Source organism: Rana temporaria, chromosome 4 (genome assembly GCF_905171775.1).
Source record: "Rana temporaria chromosome 4, aRanTem1.1, whole genome shotgun sequence".
NCBI lineage: Eukaryota > Metazoa > Chordata > Amphibia > Anura > Ranidae > Rana > Rana temporaria.
In genome coordinates this window covers 418451944-418473513 of record NC_053492.1, presented here as the reverse complement: position 1 = coordinate 418473513, position 21570 = coordinate 418451944, and the positions used below count along the sequence as shown (strand labels likewise).

Sequence of the window (21570 nt, the reverse complement as noted above, 5' to 3'; positions counted from 1 at the left end):
AGTCCTACCTACATATTGGAGACCAGGGCCGCTGATAAGGGGGTACCAATGGGCCTCCTGTAAATAGCCCAGCCTCGTCATTTTAACAAGGGGGACCCAGCGGCAGCTTCAAACCTCAGCCACGATCTGGTGCTCCTCGCAAGATTTCTGACAAGAGTGAAAAAATTTGATGCATGCTGGGAATCATTGAACTTCATTTTTCTCGGCCATGTGGTAGTGTTGTACGTGACCGCGTTCTTGCCAATCGGAATTTCCGACAACATTTGTGTGACTGTGTCTATGCAAGACAAGTTTGAGCCAACATTCCGTCGAAAAAAAAAATCCACGGTTTTGTTGTCGGAAGTTGTCGGAAATTCCAAATCGTGTGTACGTGGCATCAGAGTACTTCCTATTCATTCATCTGTGCAGCTCAGGCTGCAAAGAAAGGGACTAATAAATCTATGTCCTTAGTCACCTTTGGCTGGGAAGGGGAGGGCCCTATCAGGTAGTCTGTACGGGCCCCGTGAATTCTAACAGCAGCCCTGATTATAATACATGTGCTTCTATTATGGAGACTCTCAAAAATGTATAGTGTTAGGACTGCGGATACAAATGAGGTGTCTTGTCGCAGCTTACGCTTGTTTTTGGGGGTCTGGGAATTTTTTATTACGTTTTGTTTTACATGCGTTGCTCTTCCATGTGCTCCTTGCCGCTGATGCCAGTTATAGGTGGGGGCAGATTTTAACACTGTCTGTTCTAATAAAGTGTTCTGCATTGTATGTGAATGTGCCCCCTGTCTTTGGGGACAGACTCGCTTTAAAATGAAAACACTATCCCCTTAGGAGCCGCTGTATTTTTGGGTTCCCCCTCACATGTACAGCCAAGCAACAGGAAATTTCCGCCATTCACTCAATAGTCAACAAGCGGTCCAGGGTGCTTTGTTTTTGTTTTTGGTTTATTAGGGGATGAACTTGGATAGGGATGGGAAGGTATGGTATGCCCAGAACTGTAGCTTGAATGCAACATGAGGACTTGAAACTGTCTCTGGCTACCACAAATCACAAGGATGTCCTCCTGTAGGAAAAATGGACCAGCTCAACTTGTAAAGAAAGGTCTCCAAAGTTTTTAAATTTACCCTAGCAAGAGGTGTAGGGTAGCTGTACTGACTTTAATGGCTCTAAGCTGTTCCATGTTAAAAAAGCTAGCTGGGTATTGCACTTATCCTCTATAGGCTCTGGGGTGTAGTGGTAGAAGTTACTCACTCAATCCCTTAGGTGAATCTTGCGGCACGTGTAACTGCTGAACAGGTCTCCCACTGGACTGGTCCCAATGGCTCCCAGGATGGTTTCGGCTAAACCTAGCTGAGGCTGAAAGGGTGTGAGGCTTCAGCTGCTGCTCTGGTCTCTATCTCTCCCTATCTTTCTCTGGCTCCTTCTACTTCCTAGGGGCAAAGCCCCTCCAGGCAACTGGACCCTGGACTCTGCCCCCACATGGCCAGGCTGTAGAATATTTATGGTCCCTCTCTTCACCTTCTGGGCCATCCCCACATAGAGATTGGAGGTCTAATCTCCCGCTCCTCCACCCTCTAAGTTCTAGAACCCTTCAGCAGTTCCAGAAGCCAGGAGGGGGGACTCAGACCTTGGAGCTCTGCCAGCTAACTCTAAACAAATTGGTCCTGACTCTCCTGCCTACAAAGGAGCCTAACTACAATTTCCTACACTGTACACAGGGGGTGCTACAGTAGCTTGCAGTCTGCCCAAAAGACCGCTCCAACAATCTCCAAAGAAATATGAAACATTGTAAAAATATATTTATTTTAGGTGTGCTGTGTGAATGGGACACAGTGAGTTTTTTCTCAAATTTGACTGCAAACGTGGTGGAAATACACTTTCAGATCCAGATAGCAGATTTTTCTATTTTGCATGAAAGGTATTCTTTTTTTGATAACTATGATGACATGTTTGAACTGAAATTCAGCTTTCATATTTTGTTTCAATTAAAAAAGGAGGTTATAATGAAATCCCAGAGTTTACAGAAGTGTCTAAATGAAGTCTTTATAAAAGGTGAGTCCATTTCAGCTAAATCTTCTGGTGAGGTTTGTACTGTAAACAGATTCTGTCACAAAGCAAACACATGGGTGTCCTGGCTATAATAGAAGATAGAAAAAGAGAAAGAAAGAAATAGGGAGAGATAAAAAGAGGAAGCAATGAACAGAGAGAGGGAGGGGGGAGGGGGAGAGAGGAAGGAGAGGGAGAGAGAGAGAGAGAGAGAGAGAGAGAGAGAGAGAGAGAGAGAGAGAGAGAGAGAGAGAGAGAGAGGGAGGAGAGGTAAGGACAGAATATAGAGGAGAGACAGAGGAGAAAGAGAGAGGGGGAGCAAAGAGAAGAGAGAATGGGAGAGTGGGAGGAGTGGTAAGGACAGAATAGAGAGGAGAAAAAGAGGGGGGGGGGGCAAAGAAAAGAGAGAATGGGAGAGTGGGAGAGAGGGAGGAGAGGGAATGAGGGAGAGAGAGAAAAATAAGGATAAACAGGATGAGCAAATATTTTACAAATATTGTGTGAATACAAGAGCCATGTGTTTTTTTTTTTTTTTTTTTTTTTTATCTTGATATGCTTTGCATATTTCTTCCATATCTGTGCAGTAATCCAGTGTAAACTTTGCCCCTTGTGCAGGAGCTTCCTGTAATAAAGACTGGTCACTGCAGCTCTCTCTCTTTGTGCAGGGTGACTGGCCTTGTCTCCGCCCCTCCTGTAGTTTTTTGCAGACAGCCTGTAATGGGTGGACTCGTTGGATCCGACCCACCCCTCTGCTCTCTGCAAAGACTATGTACAGCACTGTGATGATGTCACTGCTATTTATATAAGGCAAAAAGGGGTTTGAAACGGAATTTACTGCACACAGAGTAAATTTAGAGTTCAGTCATTCATCCACTATTCAAAACTGCATGTACATTTATTCTCTACCTTCGTTTGAGAGTAACTTGGTTTGAGAGTGTTTTGTAAGGCAAGCAAAATTTTTAAATACATTTTGATTTAATATACAAGCGATGTCTTGTAGCGTCATGTCTCAACTGAATATAAAAGAGAAGAGAGGCACCTCTAAGGCCGGGTACTAACGAGCAAACATGTACGATGAAACCGGTCCGTCGGACCGTTTTCACCGTACATGTCTGCCCGAGGGCTTCTGTATGATGGCTGTACTAACCATCGTACAGAAGTCCACGCGTAAACAATACGCGGGGCGTGGCCGCGTCGTCGCCGCGGCAATGACACGGCGACGTGGGCGGGCCTGCCATTTAAATGCTTCCACGCATGCGTCGAACTCATTCGACGCATGCGAGGGACGGCGGGCGCTCGGACATGTACGGTAGGTCTGTACTGACGACCGTACATGTCCGAGCGGGCAGGATTCCAGTGGACGGTTTTAAAACACGTCCAGGAATATTTGTCTGCTGGGAAAAGGCCCGGCGGGCAAATGTTTGCTGGAAATCTGCCCGCTCGCGCCTACACACGACCAAACATGTATGCTGAAACTGGTCCACGGACCAGTTTCAGCATACATGTTTGGTCGTGTGTACGGGGCCTAAGTGTAGCAATATGGTTACATTTAATGAAGGTACAACATTTAGCAACTTATTTCTACACTTAGGCCGCGTACACACGATCGGTCAAACCGATGAGAACGGTCTGATGGACCGTTTTCATCGGACCAAACCGATCGTGTGTAGGCCCCATCGGTTATTTACCCATAGGTTAAAAAAAAAGCAATCTTGTTTTAAATTTAACCGATGGATACCTAACTGATAGAAAAAAAAACGATCATTTGTAGGCACGTCCATCGGTTAAAAATCCACGCATGCTCAGACTAAATTAGGGGACGGGAGCGCTCGTTCTGATAAAACTTGCGTTCTTTATGGAGCTAGCACATTCATCACGCTGTAACAGACAGAAAAGCGCGAATCGTCTTTTACTAAAACGAAAGCAGCCCCAAGGGTGGCCCCATTGGATTTGAACTTCCCCTTTATAGTGCCGTCATACGTGGTTTATGTGACAGCTTTCTGACACGATCGTTTTTTTAACCGATGGTGTGTAGGCACGACTGACCATCAGTCAGCTTCATCGGTTAACCGATGAAAACGGTCCATCAGACCGTTTTCATCGGATGGACCGATCGTGTGTACAGGGCATAAGAGGTGCCTCTCTTCTCTTTTATACTCTGTAGCTCCTGCTGGATTTTGCTTCTAATCCCCTTGTGGAGGCTTCCATTTGTGGATGGACACATTGCTATAATCTTTATATATGGACTATAAACTGAAAGATTTATAAAGAAATAGTTGTGGAACAAATCATTTGAGTTTCCCTTATTTCTTTTGGGGAAATTTGCTTTGATATACAAGTGCTTTAGATTACAAGCATGTTTCTGGGACGATTTATGCTTGCAATCCAAGGTTTTACTGTACTTATTTACTATACTCCTCATCTCCATATAGTGGCCATAATGCAGTATTTTCCTGATTCACGCTATACTTATGAAGAACATCTAACCAGGAGAGAAAATAGCCTAGTAACACTCAATGTTGCTGGTATTCACAGAATGAAAAACTCTGCAATTTTTTTAAAATAAATATACCTCTAAATACAGTATCTACCCTCTCATCTCTCCTACACTGGACGCTGCTGTGTTGAATGCTAGCGCGTATTCCTAAGCACTTATCATTATTGATCATTCAAGGGACAAACAGAGGCAGATGTTTCTGTTTCTCCAAATATTTAGTTTTTATGTCACACACTTGTTAATATATTTTTCCCTTTTTTGATTTGTAGAATTTCCAAATCCAAATGGATTCAAATTCACAATTGATGGCAGCCGTGGATTGCTGGCATCGATGGATGTATCCTTTACTTAATTATTTCTCTTTATTACCAGCACAGGCAGAGGACAAAATATTGTCTCTGCCTTCATCCAGCTAGCACCTAGAACATCCATACCAGGAGCTTAACCTGGCTAAGTTGCTGTTCCCCTTAACATTTGCCAGCATGCCGGAAGAGGTGCACTGGAGATTGAGAATTTCTGTCGCTTGTGGAGATACCTTACCCAGTTTAAGGTAAAAGAGATGTATCAAATTGTATCTAAGCCCTGGCATTTAAAAAATGATATACCGTAGTTTACCTACTAGTGTACTTAGATTGGCAGTGCTACACTTCTGTTCAGGACCATAAGGTTGCATTCCAATGCAAAAAAAAAGCATACAGCCTGTACTGTGTGTAATGTATGGCAATGGAAATTGTAGTTTAAAAGGTGCAGACACTTGTACTGGACATTTCATGGGCAGATGCGCTGTTATGGGCATGGTATATAAGTAAGTTCAATAGGATCATAGGGCCAGATTCACAGAGCAGATACGACGGCGTATCTCCTGATACGCCATCGTATCTGTTGTTCTATCTATGCGACTGATTCATAGAATCAGTTACGCATAGATAGCCAGAAGATCCGACAGGTGTAATTGTTTTACACTGTCGGATCTTAGGATGCAATACCGCGGCCACCGCTGGGGGGAGTTTGCGTCGTAATACAGCGTCGGATATGCAAATTAGGAGTTACGGCGATCCACGAAGATTTTTCACGTCTTTACGTCGTCGCGAGTGTTAGATTTCCGTCGCAAAGATAGGGCACCTTTAACATTGTGTAAAAGTACTCCACCATGTTAAAGTATGCCCGTCTTTCCCGCGTCGCTTTTGAATTTTTTTTTAATTTTTTCTTTTTCCCGGCGCAAGTCTTTTTTTCACGTCGCGATTCACAAAACGTCGGCGCGTCGTAATTTCGCGCAAAGCACGTCGGGAAATTTGCGACGGGAGCATGCTCAGTACGTCCGGCGCGGGAGCGCGCCTGATTTAAATGGTACCCGCCCCATTTGAATTGGGCCGCCTTGCGTCGGACCTGTTTACGATACACCGCCACAAATTTCCAGGTAAGTGCTTTGTGGATCGGGCACTAAATCAGAAAATTTGCGGCGGTGTAACGTAAACGGGTTACGTTACGCTGCGCCGCCGGACTGTGAATCTGGCCCATAGACACCAGGCTAATCACTTGAAGCATGAAATAAAAAAGACACATTAACACATCAGAAGTGGATAAAATATAGGCTGCGGCCTTATTTATTGGTTTTATAATAAATTAAAAATAAACATGAACAATAAGAATTTTACATTTATTAAGCAAATCTATCTACTGTATTTACAGCCCAGCCATTGGGGCTTGAGCCGCTATATAATTTATCTTTAAAATGATTATTAACTATTCCCTTCCGTTAACAAACAAAGTGACCCACCACATAAAAAGCCTGCAATGAGGGAAGGGAGTGGGGGGATCGGGAGCTCTCTGGAGACTGGCGATGGTCCCTTCTGACAGACCCAATGTAAAGGCACCCCTGGATTTCTAGAACCTTTCTGGAATGTCTGATGACCCCCAATTTTTCCAGAAGGTTCATGGTAGAGGTGACCTAAATTGGCCTATCCTGCCCCATTTATTAAAACAAATTTATAGGGGGAACTTGAAACTGATGCTCACATGATCCCTCGAAGAAACTAATCTCTGAAACGTGCAATAAAATATGTTGGTTTCATAATAAATTTAAAATCAACATATCATGAACAACAATTATTATAAAAGTACTGGGCAAATCCATCTACTGTATTAACAGCCAGGCCACTGAGACTTCAGCTGCCATATAATTTATCTTAAAAATTATTATTAACTGTCAGGTGGGATGAAACTTCATCCCACCTGTCATCAGCCCTCCCAGCCTGCAGCCAGTTCTGTTTGGAGATAAGTTAAAATATCTAATCCAATCTCTGAGAGACGTATGCCATCATCTCGATACAGACCTGGCAAACCTTCTTTTCAGGTCGCAATGTCGAAAAAAAAAAAAACAAGAGAACGTATGAAAAATGTTTGAATCACTCTATTATTACATTTTCTGGCTTTTTCAAGAGTTTTTAACATAACTGAATCAATCCAATGCAACCTAGGGATGGTTTCTGAAAAAAAATATTGGGCGCTGTCATCCAGATAAATAGCAGTAGTAATATTACACAATTGTGAAAGGAAGGTAATCAGGCTTATTTTATCTAATTAAAATTGAACCATTTAATGCATGCCAAACAGAGAAAAAGCACATGCAAGTGGGTATATTGTAAAGCTTAAAAAAAAAAAAATGATTATCCTGAAGCTTATGAACATGAGACCAAGAATAGTGTTGAAGCATTCAAAAATTAAGAAAAAGCAAACTCTGCTGTTAGAATAAGAGGAACAATCTAAGTTCTGAAAGTTCAGAAAAGCTAACCAGTATAACCAAGCAGAAGAATACCCAGACTTAGCCACCAATTTTGTTATGTTGTTTGTTACTAAATCAGCTCCTACATGGACAGGCAACTCTGGATATATCTGCTTTGTGCATCATGGGGGAAAAAACATTTCATCTGTAGGCGAGAGAGAGCATCTGCCAGTATATTAACCTTACCTGGATCATACCTAGCCTCAAAGTGACTGTAAATTGTAAATATACCAAACATGGTATATTTACCTGCTCTGTGCAGTGGCACAGAGCAGCCCAGATCCACCTATTCTCTGGTCCCTCTTCTGTGCTTCTGGCCCCTCCCTCTGAGTACCCCCACAGCAAGCAGCATTGGGAGCCAATGGTGCCACTGCTGTGCCTAAGCCAATCACAAGGGAGAGTCTTGAATGATTAAGACACTTGTGGACATTGCTGGACAGAGAGGGGGCTCAGATAAGTATTTGGAGGGCTGAGGGGGGCTACTGTACACAGAAGTTTTTTTTATCTTCATGCATAGAATGCATGAACATAAAAAAAAAATTCTGACTTTACAATCACTTTAAAGTGGTTATAAAGGTTTTCTATGCATGAAGGTAAAAAAACCTTTAGTGTGCAGCTCCCCCCTCAGTCTCCCTAATACTTAGCTAAGCCCAATCTTGATCCAGTGTTGTGCATGAAACCTGAGGCTCTCCCGGGTCTCTTCCTAGGAATTGGCGGAGATGCAGCAGCAGGAGTCATTGGCTCTCGCTGATGTCAATCACTGCCAGTGAAGTGGGGAATGGGGCTGAGCCACGCTCTTAATGTCCTATGGACGCAGAGAGCCAGTATGGGAGTGAGCATGCATGAGTACCCCCACAGCAACCGGCTTGCTATGGGGGCACTCCACAAGGGGGAGGGGCCCAAAGTAATTTTCCCATAGATTCACAGCAGTAATTATAGGGAATAACTCCAATACAACATTTTTACAAAAATTCTGTACTACCCTTTACTATCTATCAAGAAGGCCAAGTAGGAGCACACCAATAAGTGCCCCAAATTGCAAAAAAATCAAATAGAGCCAGCTGTCAAAATAAGCAGAAGTGCCTAACAAATAAATTCTTCTTGCCACATAGTCCTACCATTAAAGTGTTCCAAGAATTTAAGCCATACCAATAATACTTCCTTAATATTAAAGGTTAATCTAATATGGGAATTAGGGTTTGTAACGGCTACCCACTGGTGTGAGGGTCTCAGCCGTTGGAGACGTCCTTTTCCCTGGCAAGCTGCGATATGCAAGTACCGCCGGTATATCCCATCGAACGCCCTTCCAAGAAACGAGACGGGCTACGTTTGAAGGGTCAAGCAGACTGACTTTATTTGGCATATTTCACCTGCTTATATCTGCTTACAACTGTTACAAGAACAATGACAGTTTCCGCCCCCCCCCTTCACCCAGTAGGGGGCTTCAACACAGACCCCCTGAAACAATGACATCTCCTTGAATTAATCACTTGACCAGTCTCTAGACGCTTCGGCACCGCAAACCACTTAACATTTTCTGGCCAGGCACATTCCTTTCTCAATAGAATTCAATTAACCTTTAAAACAATTATCACTCACACATAATCCCCAACAGCATACACCTCACAGGGGGGGTGTTACCTACACAAGAGAGAGTTCTCATTAGCTATGCGAAGGGAACATTAGCATTCAGCAATGAAAGAGACTTGTCCAATTAACCCTTTGAGCTCAGAATACAATGTGGTACATCCAATTGTGACAAGCCATGCAGTTCCTTGTAGTCCTCCTTGCATGAAGACTATAACTGTCCCGGCAGCATGCATATGTCCGTTACAGGGTTAATTACCCCCTAAATAGATAAAAAAAAGGTGTCTGGAAAACATTGCGCCTACCAGTAAGACCTGTGTAGCAAAAGCCAGTAAAATTGCATTTCTTTTAGTGGCACTTTCTTTTTTCTAAATCAAGTTAAAAATTATTCTTAAAAGTGTTTTAAAGTGAAAATACTTCAAAGAGTAGCACTGCGCTTAATCAATAATAACATAAAATTAATACCAAATAACAAATTAATTGCTTAAGGACCGCCCCACGTACATATACTGCGGCAGGGCGGCCCTTAAGTGCAAAATCATGTGCCTGTATGTGAGTTTTGTCTTCGTGAACCCGGCAACTGTTCAGAGAGTAACAGAACAGCGGTCTGCCTATATAAACAAGGCAGATCGCCGTTCTGCTAGTAAGGAAGATAGAGATCTTGTGTTTCTGCTAAGCAGGAACTGTCTTCCTACTTTGTCTTCTCTGTCTTCCTACAGTTAAACCATCCCCCACACAGTAAGAGCACTCCCAGGGAACACATTTAACCCTTTGATTGTCCCTGGTGTTAACCCCTTACCTGCCAGTGTCATTAGTATAGTGATAGTGCATATTTTTAGCACTGATCCCTGTATTGGTGTCACTGGTCTCCAAAAAGTGTCACTTAGTGTCAGATTTGACTGCCGCAATGTCGCAGTTTAGCTAAAAATTGCTGATCGCCGCCATTACTAGTATAAAAAAAATGTAAAATAAAAAGTCCATAAATCTATCCCATAGTTTGTAGACGCTGTAACTTTTGCACAAATCAATCAATATACACTTATTGGGATTTTTTTTTACCAAAAATTTGTAGCAGAACACATATTGGCTTAAATTGCTGAAGACATTTTTTTTTTTTTATGTGACAACACTGCATAAATGACACTTTGCTACAATGTAAAGTTGTGAGGGTACAACTTGTATAAGAGTGTAAATTTGCTGTCCCCTCAAAATAACTCAACATAGAGCCATTAATGTCTAAACCACTGGCAACAAAAGTGAGTACACACCTAGGTCAAAATGTCCAAATTGGGCTCAGTTAGCTATCTTTCCTCTGCGGTGTCATGTGACTCGTTAGTGTTACAAGGTCTCAGCTGTAAATGGGGAGCAGTTAAATTTGGTGTTATCGCTCTCATACTGGTCACTGGAAGTTTAACATGGCACCTCATGGCAAAGAACTCTCTGAGGATCTGAAAAAAAGAATTGTTGCTCTACATAAAGATGGCCTAGGCTATAAGAAGACTGCCAAGACCCTGATACTGAGCTGCAGGACAGGTTCCACTCAGAACAGGCCTCGCCATGTTCGTCAAAAGTAAGCGTCTCAGAACCGCTTAAGCCTCATACACACGGTCGGACTTCAAACAAACTTTTCCGTGGATTTTTGTTTGAAGGGCGTTGGCCGTGAACTTGGTATGCATACACACGTCAGGACTTTTTCAACAAACTTTCCCAAAATCACGTGTTTTTTCAGCTTTTTTGTGCTCTTTACTGCCACCCTTTAGTCAACTTCTGCTATTGTTGGTTGATTTTAACATTGGTTCTGAGCATGCGTGTTTGTACTTTGGACTAAAGTCCGATGGACTTCTGTACACACGATAGGATTTTGCACCGTAGGACTTTTGTTGACGAAAAGTTTGTCAGTTTGCAGAGTGAACATTTGTCCGATGAAAACCAAAAAAGTTTGTCCGATGGAGCGTACACACGATCGGATTTTTTTGAAAACCTGCTAATTTTGAAGTTTGTTTTCAAAAAGTCTGATCGTGTGTATGGGCCTTTACTGTGCTGAGATGGACCTGTCAGAGTCCCGCTCTCCTCTATGGGGAGATCGGATGAAAATGAACAGCCTGTCCATTTTCATCTGATCCGACCCGCTGAACGGATGGCGAACATATCACCATACGTCTGTTTTCATCGAATCTTGTCGGAACGGATGCCAGGCGGGTGTCAGTGGACACATATCCGCTGACAGCCACCTACCCATAAAAGTCGATGGGTGGCCCAATCGAATCCACTTGAAAAACGGACAACTGGATCCGATCGTGTGAAAGGGGCCTAATACTTTTAAACTCTTTATCATGTATTGAAAGTTTATTTGTAAAACAATAAATAAAGTTGTGCAATATATACTCAGCGGGACTTACGTAAGTCAAAAGGCACCCCCTGCTATGCCTCAGTTACTCAGACAGCAGAAATGCACCAAAAATGTTTAGTAAATCAACAAGTGCATTTTCAACATTTTTTTCCTTTATAGACTTTTCAAACTAGCAAATGCAATGACAACATTTGGAGGGAAGCTTTAATAGAGAAAAATATATAAAAAAAGAGCAGTTACAATTCTAAAAACAACTAAAATAAAATGACCGAAGACCATTATAATTTACCTTTGAGTGAAAATGTCTTGATATAAAAGGAAGTGTGAGCAGTCCTGTGTGGAAATGATGGAAAATCGTTATCAAAGTCAGTTTTTACAACGAACGATATAAAACACACATCACAGTGAGTGATGATTGTATCATTTTTCATGTTATAAATCCACCAAATACTAATGAGGCCTAGGTTTCCAACTAAAGCATTTACACTGACTGATCAAATTATGTCTTTCAGGATATATTTGCCGACATTGATAGTAATCGCTGTGGTTTCTTAAATTCGGGGGAACTCCGCAAAGCAGTGAATCGCACAGGTGCTGTGCAGATCTAGTCCCGTCTACTTTAATTTTATTATATTACTTTTTCTCTACATTTCTCTTTTCAGTAATCATGAATATCTGTCTGAGATGTCAACACTTCCCCTAAATAGAACACAGGGGAAAATGACCCCACAAATGTAAAGCAGGACCCTTTGGGGTCATATGGGGTCATATGGTATCTTTAGCTCCTACCCTCGGCTTGATCTGCGTCTGCAAATTTCGCAATATAAGCTGTCATTACTGAATATAAAAATATGGAATACCTTGAGGTTAACATTGCTATAGTGACTCAAAATATGTGCCCATTAAAACACTTTATAGTTTCCCCTTTGAAGGAATCTTTTATAGATAAAAGTTTCCTTTGATTTGTTCAAAAAAGAAAAGAACAAAGTGATGTGAAGTGAAAAGGGCAGAATATTTAAAAAGCCCAGCTTCAGAGATGGGTGGTCCTGGATGGTGCAGAAATCAGTGCTGACGCTTTTTTGCATTAATACCAGTGGCAGTGCATCCATAAGGGCGCACGGGCACCACCTCCTCCCTCCAGCCACCCCCTTTATGACCAATGGTTAGATTCATGCATCGCATGGATCTATCTATGGCCGCCGGTGATACCCCCTATTGAGGAGCTCGCCCGCTTTTCGGGTGCTGGGCGCCTGATTAACAGCGGCGGGGGGTGTTTTTGAAGCACATGATTATAGCCATAGGCTCTAATAGGCGTCAAACGCGGTGACCTGTGAGTGCCATGCTTGGAGCTTGCAGTTCACTACGGTGTATTAGAACAGCGAATGAATATTCGCTTTTCTAACACTGAACCGCCTCTCCGCCAAGCAGGAACTGGGGTCTGTTACTCATTACCTGTTGACTGAAACAATAGGTGCTGTGATTGGACACCTATCAGGCATCCAATCGCCTATAGGAGAGGACGGGTAGAGAGGAGGGGAGAAGACCCATGTAGGACACCGTTCGCCGTCACCCGCTGCCCCACCGAGACTGGGTAAGTGCTAGGCAGATGGCAAGCGGGCGGGGATCACAGTGAGGGCATTCGATGGGCACAGTGGCAGCATTCGATGTGCACAGTGGGAGCTGTTGATGGCACAGTGGCAGTATCTGATGGGCACAGTGGCAGCATTCGATTGCACAGTGGGAGCATTTGATGGCACAGTGGCTGTGTTTGATGGGCACAATGGCTGCGTTTGATGGGCACAGTGGCTGCTTTTGATGGGCACAGTGGCCGTGTTTGATGGGCACAGTGGCTGCTTTTGATGGGCACAATGAAGCTGCAATTTATGTTTTTTTCCAGAATTTTGTGACAACTTGCACTTACAATCTGTTCTCAGTCTTTTGGGTTGAATGATACTTTTGAAAACTGAGGGCATCTTGTAGCAAAGAAGAACAACTTCAGGGGATAGCTCGGGAATAATGGTATAAACAAAGTAAATAAATAAAGTATTACAGATAGTGCTGGTTTAAAAGTAAATACATAAACCTCGAGGGGACAGTAAACTCTCTCCATCCCCCTTCAGATTTGGACCTTAAGTGAGGACATATTTTAAAGTGGAAGTTTAGTCAAAATCTAACTAAAGCTAAACCTTCTCCCACCCCTATTCTAAAACCATTCTATCTACCTTGTGAAAGGAAAGATGCTTATACTTATTCTGAAGCTGCTCCGGTCCGATCAAATGATCTCTCCAATGGCGCCTTCAGTGAAGAGAAGAGATTGCCAACAACAGCTGGCTTACTCTCTTTCACACTTAAGACGGTGCTGAGACCCATTAATGTGACTGGACCAGAGCAGCTTCAAAATACACTATATTGTCAAAAGTATTGGGACACCTGCCTTAGGGTTCAATATTGAGTTGGCCTACCCTTTGCAGCTATAACAGCTTCAACTCTTCTGGGAAGGCTGTCCACAAGGTTTAGGAGGATTCTGTGCAGGCCAGTTAAGTTCCTCTACCCCAAACTCGCTCATCCATGTCTTTATGGACCTTGCTTTGTGCTCTGGGTCCAAATCATTTGGTGGTGGGGGGATTATTGTTTGGGGTTGTTTTTTTAGGCTTGGCACCTTAGTTCCAGTGAAGGGAACATTTAAGGCGGCAGCATACCAAGACATTTTGGACAATTTTATGCTCCCAACTTTGCAGGAACAGTTTGGGGATGACCCCTTCTTGTTACAACATGACTGTGCACCAGTGCACAAAGCAAGGTCCATAAAGACATGAATGAGCGAGTTTGGGGTGGAAGAACTTGACTGGCCTGCACAGTCAAGTTCCTCCACCTCAAACTTGCTCATCCATGTCTTTATGGACCTTGCTTTGTGCACTGGTCTAAATCATTTAGTGGAGGGGGGGTTATGGTGTGTGGTTTTTTTCAGGGGTTGGCCCCTTGGTTCCAGTGAAGGGAACTCTTAAGACATCAGCAAACCAAGACATTTTGGACACTTTCATGCTCCCAATTTTGTGGGGAGTTTTGTGGCGATTATTTATGGCAATGAGGTTGGTTTACTATAAGTAAGATCATTTCATTTATATTCACTATATTCACTATAGAAAGTGTTAGGCCTTGCACACACGACCGGACATGTCCGCTGAAACTGGTCCGCGGACCAGTTTCAGAGGACAGATCCGATCGTGTGTACAGGCTAGCGAACAGATTTCCAGCGGACAAAAGTTTCTTAGCATGCTAAGAAACTTGTCCGCTGGAGAGCTGTCCGTCGGACATGTCCGCTGGTTAGTACGTCTAACCAGCGGACCGAAATCCCGCGCATGCGTCGAATTGATTCGACGCATGCGTGGAAGCATTGAACTTGCGCGATAGAGAACGTCGGTGTCGTCTACGTCACCGCATTCTCTGTCCGCGGGGATTTCGGTTTGATGGTGTGTACAGCCATCAGACCGAAATCTCCGAGCGGACATGTCCGATGAAAACGGTCCGCGGACCGTTTTCATCGGACATGTCCTGTGGTGTGTACGAGGCCTAAGTGTTCACTTAGTAAATAATGTATTAACCAGATACTATTAAAGTCAGATTTTAGAATGATATATTGTGTATTTACCCCGTTAGGACTTAACATCAGCAAAGACTTACTTAACCGGATGATTGCTCGCTTTGGGGATTCTGAAGATAAACTAAACTTTGTAGACTATCTGCTGTGTATGGTGCGCTTAAAAACTGTTTCAAGTAAGTTGTGCCAAAGAATGTAATTATTTTATTTAACAATTATTCCTAAAATATAGAACATTTGGCATAACAAATAAATGAGTATAGCACATTCATTTCTTTCTAAATTAGCAATGTAGGGACAATATTTTTAGTCTTGGTCTCATGTGTGTCTTCCAAATGTTTACTAATGTGTTGCTAAGTACATCTGTCAAAGTGAAGAGAATAGGATCTCATTTTGGGCTCAAGGTCCTAAGAACTTGTGATGTAAATTTAAAAGTTTATTGCACTTAAAAATTATATTTTATTTAGAGGTGAAGCCTGATAGGCTGGGTCATCCATTTGCTTCTTATATGTCTTGGATATTCCAACAGCCAGATTTAGATTTTTCTGCCATAATTCCCCACTCTGATTCTGTCTGCCTAGGACTTATGGGTTCTCTTGCCCAGCTTTGTGTTTTCCAGCTCCTCCTGTTGCAAAATAAGTCCCATTGTACAGTACAGATCTTACCCATTTCTACTATTTTTGCTCCTGTACAGTAACTAGAGATTGGGCCTCCACTGAGCTGGAGGAATAGCTCCTTTCTGAAAATAAATCTTTGCCAGTGTTAGGACCCTAAATTGTGATACCTTGCCTCCAGGAATGTTACGTACTGTCTTAACTCTTGAATATAGGAAGTCCAGCCCTTAGATGTCTTAAGCATAACTCATCTCGCAGTTGCCACCAAAACCCTAAAGGGAGTGGAGATGTCATATCAAATTTCATCTGAGGGATCTGATGGTTTGAATTATCAGGAACTTGAACAATCTTCCCCTCACCCAACATGCAGGTCAACGTTAATCTGTATGAACCAGTGGTATAGAGCACTACGTTATTTCCACCCTTCTGTATTTTATCAACAGATAACCTGATCAATAGAAGAGCAGTGATAACTCCCAGAGGGTCCCAAAGTAATTATGTTCTCCTCAGACATTGCTACACAGTTCTGCATTGGGGTCCTGCAAGCTCAGCGTTTGCTAGGGCTTTTTTTGAGAACAACATTTTATAGATCAACTGCAGCCACATTTTCAGATAACGTAATCAGTATTGTTAGGTTGTTACACATTGGCTTACGGACCTCTGCTGTTTCCTCTGAACATTTGCAGAAACCTTCTTCACGCTCTCAGACGATGGGAAAGGAGTTTACATTAATCAGGAAAAGGTATGTGCCAAGTGTTGTTGTGTAAGTATCTGATAACAGCAAAGAGTAATGTGCAATATATGGTGTAATGCAAAGACCAAATCAATGTTACTGTAACTGAGTTAATTTCTGATTGTTCACTCTGCTCAGTGCTCTGTTCACTCTGCTCTGCAGTTGGCCACAATTTCAAAACATTTCCAAATCTGTTATTAATTTTTAAACAGCTTTCAATCCCAAAATGATCAAATGGATCAACACAACCCACAGCAACAATCTCTGTCTACATTGCTAAATTATCAGTTTCCAACTAGGGGCAGGCCAAAGGTTAAAAACATCCTGAGGGGGGTTAAACAGTGCAATTTCCCCAAAAAGTTTCCATTCATACACTGAGTTCTCCTTTAGCACAAATACACAATCATGCTTTCATCACAAAAAGAGGTGATGACTTACCACATACTGCAATGGACCCAGACATAAAAATACTTGTCTATGTAGCACTACCCCCACAGGAGCCACTGATATATGTAGGTCCTCTGCTCTTATCCAGCCCTTTGTGAGGCCTCAACCCCACGGACACCACCAGTATACCTCTCTGTAAGTCTCAGTAGGCACACAAGATTTAGAATCGCAACTCTGTATAATGAAAACAGACTGTATTGGCAGGTTAGAGTCAGAAAAGTATCACAGAATATATTGGCATGATGAAGTCAGCCAGCATTAACACAATAATGCATATACAATTAGCTGCTCACAATCCCTTAAGAAGGCTTCAAATTTAACATATACTGTAACCCCCAGGGCATAAACATTAGCTCACTCACATTAATGAGAGAAAATTGCCCAAGTGATAAACAAAGTAACAATGTGGATAAACTATGCTACTGGAGAGGACTCAAACAAAGGGGCTAGGTTTAAGCATAAGAAATAAAGATTTAGAGTAGAACACAGATCTGACCTCAGGATGAGGTGACCTGAGTATTGTCTTTGGGGCAGATCTTCTGCAGGCTTTGTTGGGGCTCTTTGAAGACGTTGGTGTGCAGGGAGATTGGGGTGTGTCTATATACTGGGTGTTTTAGTAGCTTATTTGAATAGCTGGTCTTGCCAAAGGAGAGGGATCTTTAGGTGTAGATGAATACTTTAAAGCAGAGGCAAAACTACTTACAGCAGTTGGATATACAATAAAGGTATGCACAATTTCAGCAGTCTGGAAACAGAACAGTTAACCTGGCTGCGTTGGACCTATCCCAGGACAGTAAAAGCTGTTTACATTACAGTGGGTGTAGGGTCTATATCTTCAGGTTAGTTGCAAAGAAGAACAGAGAACATTCACAAGAGTTCAGCTTCACTTTGGGTCTGGGAGTCGCTCACCAATCTAATTGTAATTTTCCTGGGCAGTAAGTTGCAGTATGGTGGGGAGGCCCCCTTTCTTGTGGATGACCGTCACTGGAGCAGGCGGGATGGTGAATAACTTAGTGGTCTCCTTCTGTGGCTCGCAGACGGGCTTATGAGATGGTAGTTTGAATCACAAGTGGGTGTCTCAGGTTAAGCAACGGAGCAGCCAATTGCACAGCGACCTCAGTTCAGCTCAGCCACCTGGTCCAGAATGCATCAGCATCCAGCAAACTCAGCTCCAACGCCTCTCACCACAGCCCTTCTACTGTCTTACTTTCTCCTGTTGGCATGCTTTCCTACTGCCTGGGTCCTTCCTGGTCTTTTCCATTTATCAGCCCTAAAATGTCACCATCTCTCAGAGTGCCACAGCACTCTCGGCACTCCCAGCAAACCGACAGGCTGGTTGTACAAAAGTCAATCTAGAGACCAACTTGTGTACAACCAACCTGCACATAGATGTATTGAAATTCATCCAGTCACTGTTGAACAGTTTGCATTTCAATCCATCTATGGCAGGCTTAATCCCCTAAGGGTGAAACATGTCCATCAGGGAACACCATGTGTATGCTCCATTGCAGTTTTTCACATAGAAAAACTGCCGGTAAAAAGACCACTGGGAATCCCGGCGGGAAAAAAGAGAGCTGGTTCTCTTTTTTTCCTGGCAGTTTTCCTGTCGGGATAATTGCGATGGAGCATACACATGGCCGATTTTCCCGACCAAAAGCTCTCATGGCAGTTTTCCAGACGGGAATACCGGTCGTGTGTACGAGGCTTTATAGGAGCAAGCAGGCACTTTCATCTTAGGTAATGCTGTAACTCGCCATCAAAAAAATGTTACATCAACTGAAAATGACATGATATTATGGTTGCCTATTGGTCATATTTATTCCCGACTGTAATTCAGCATTTTTCAATATTTTTTCTACATCCAGTTTATGGCACTGATGATGTGAAGATTAATAATTGGCGTTCCTCCATCCATAACAAGGAATCTCAAACAAGATTGAGCCCTGCCTGTATCTACATAAATCCTAACATCTCAAGCGTGACAACACCATGGATATTAATATTCTAGAGAAAGGCTGCTGGCCTGCGGAGGAGCCATGAATGCTGGGCTCACAGTGATGGTGTTATGTTTGATTTATGTTTATTGGTTTGTTCTATTTTGATATGTTGTGGAGGTCTAATATAATGTTGGGTTGTGGTGAGTGGCAAGTGCTCTACTGACACCTCCACCCTTTCATTCTGTTTAACCCTTTGTTTTTTTGGTGGCTCTATTATGTTTCCACCAGTATTTTGTTACTATTTCATGCTTAAACAGTCGAGTATGTACTAAAAGTATACTGTATCCTCAGTAAGAACACATTTTTTATTATTTTTCCCGACCAGTTTCAAATAGTACTGTATTTTCACAATTTTACTTGTCTGCTGATCCATTTTTTTTAATTACAACATTTCATATACAAACTTGTAAATACTGATCTTTATATCAATGATTGGGAAAATAAACACAGCAGAAATAGGTTCAGTTAATATAGAGAGTCAGTTTTCAATTTGGTCAGGTTTGACCCATAGACTTTTTACTGAGAGAAACAGTGAAGCATACATCCTGTGCAGCACAATTTCAGAATTAGAACCTGTATAGATAATGAATATATATGACTGCCCCCATGTACATATATAATTAACAAGATTATTTATGGTAATCATTTATGCTAATCAAGAACCCAGTTTCCCTTTCAAGACATGGCCTATGTTTGGCGTATGTTTTCAGTTGAGTATCACTCTGGAAAAGAGCCCGGACTCTGGAAAACACAGAAATAGAGCTTTGGTTGATGTTTTGACATGGTTATTATTATTGTATTTTATGTTATATACCTCAATAAAATTGTGACATACTTTTTACTAAACCCAGGACCCTGCATTCACTAAATCTGGTCTCCCACAGTACACAGAACATGGAAATCCAATTATTTTACTAAATATAAACCTGCCATTCTATTAATTTTTTTTAAATAACCTTTGTTTTTTTTGTTTTTTTAAGTCACCCGTTCTGCTGGTATTAATGAAATTCTCTAAAGGATGTTAAAGGATCACTAAAGATATGTATATATATATATATATATATATATATATATATATATATATATATATATATAATTTTTTTTTTTTTAAATAACAAACATGTTATACTTACCTCCACTGTGCAGCTCGTTTTGCATAGAGTGGCCCCGAACCTGGTCTTCTGGGGTCCCTCGGCGGGTGTCTCGGCTCCCCCGGCAAGGACTCAACACCTTCATGCGAGCATGGTGTTGAGTTTTTACGGCGCGCTCCCATGATACAGCCAGCGGCCATAGCGGCTCACTGTATGACTCGGCCCCGCCCCCGGCGAGCCGAGTCATTGGATGTGATTGACAACAGCGCGAGCCAATGGCTGTGCTTCTTTCAATCCATCTACTGTAACCAATCAACGGGCAGGCTGATCGACGAAGAGGATGTCGTGGGCAAGCGCAGGACTTTCGAAGGGTCAGGTAAGAATAACGGGGGGCTGGGGGGGGCGGTATTGTCGGATGTTTTTTCACCTTGTTCTCTATCTAAACTCTGATGGAATTCATCAGAATTTCCAATGGAATTACTCCGATGGGGCATACACACGGTCGGAATTTCCAATGGAAAAAGTCTGTCTGACTTTTTCCATCGGAAATTCTAATCGTGTGTACAGGGCTTAAAGCGGATGTCCGCTGAAAAAAAATATTAAAAACCAGCAGCTACAAATACTGCAGCTGCTGACTTTTAATATTAGGGCACTTACCTGTCCTGGAGTACAACGCCGACCGCAGCAGAGGACGAGCAATCGCTTGTCACTCTGCTGCCCCCCCCGCCATCCTCGGTGAGGGAACCAGGAAGTGAAGCGCTCCGACTTCACTGCCCGGTTCCCTACGGCGCATGCGCGAGTCGCACTACGCCTGCCAATTGGCTCCCGCTGTGTACTGGGAGCCGAGTGTTCCCAGAACACAACGGTGGGGGGACGGGAGGTGACGTCATGCCTGCAGTCTGCCTGAGACTGTGTGGCCGGAAGTGGGTGCAAATACCTGTCTTTAGACAGATATCTGCACCCCCCTCCCCCCTGAAAGGTGTCAAATGTGACACCGGAGGGGGGGAGGGTTCCGATCAGCGAGAGTTCCACCTTAGGGTGGAGCTCCGCTTTAAGCCTTTTTTTTGTAATAAGGTGTTGCTGGCTATCCAGCATGCACCCCCCGATCTTGCGCATGCGCATTACACACAGGGTGTAGCGCAGGTATTGTATCTGGTTGCCATCACAATTGGTGGCGTTGGAGGAAGTGCCAGCCCTGTTGTTATGGCAACAAAGCTAATCAATCACTTACCTTGCTGTGGCGCCGAAAGAGGAAGAAAACACAAGACACCTTAGCAACAAGATACACAGAGCCAAATGTTATTAGACTTCCAGCACTGTAGCCATTGGAGGAAAGAATAAATTATGGGTAGAACTCCCCTTTAAGAATTAGAAAAATAACTCTGGGTTATGAAGATCCTTTCCTTCCAGAAAGAAGACACATTGTGGGTGTGAATACTGTTTTTTTTTTTTTTTACTTAAACATGGCATGCTATTTAACAAAGGTCGGAATAGATGGTACAACATTTCTTGGCAGCCTGAGCAGAGTCTCTTGCAGGAAAAGACACAGTCACGTGACCAGATGTAGTCATGAATATAAAAAAGTAAAATTTGTGTTTTTTCTGAATATTTTTACATACCCAGTTGTATAACCTTGCCTTTTTGACTTGATCCAGATCCCTGCAATAAAAATGGTTTGTAGATTAATCGGTGATCTTTTCACGCCCATACTGTAGTTCACAAGTGAATTTTCTTCATGTAATTATTGACATTTTTGCGTTACAAAGTTCAACAAGCCACGTATCTTGCTTATTACTTTACCACACCTCAGATCTCACAGGCAATTAATAAGAAATCAA

General features: G+C 42.7%; 1 protein-coding gene across 2 annotated transcripts in view; it reads left to right on the top strand.

Annotated features, from left to right (window-relative positions):
* Positions 1-19596, top strand: part of LOC120937818 (calpain-13-like) — a 93041-nt gene extending 73445 nt beyond the window's left edge. For both annotated transcript variants that reach the window (XM_040351315.1, XM_040351316.1), the window contains 7 exons: positions 1985-2042; positions 4803-4870; positions 5015-5083; positions 11765-11843; positions 14910-15026; positions 16151-16206; positions 18510-19596. In XM_040351315.1, the coding sequence (XP_040207249.1) occupies positions 1985-2042; positions 4803-4870; positions 5015-5083; positions 11765-11843; positions 14910-15026; positions 16151-16206; positions 18510-18530 (468 nt within the window). In that variant the 3' untranslated portion in view covers positions 18531-19596. The remainder of the gene's footprint in view (positions 1-1984; positions 2043-4802; positions 4871-5014; positions 5084-11764; positions 11844-14909; positions 15027-16150; positions 16207-18509) is intronic.
* Positions 19597-21570: the final 1974 nt, after the last annotated feature.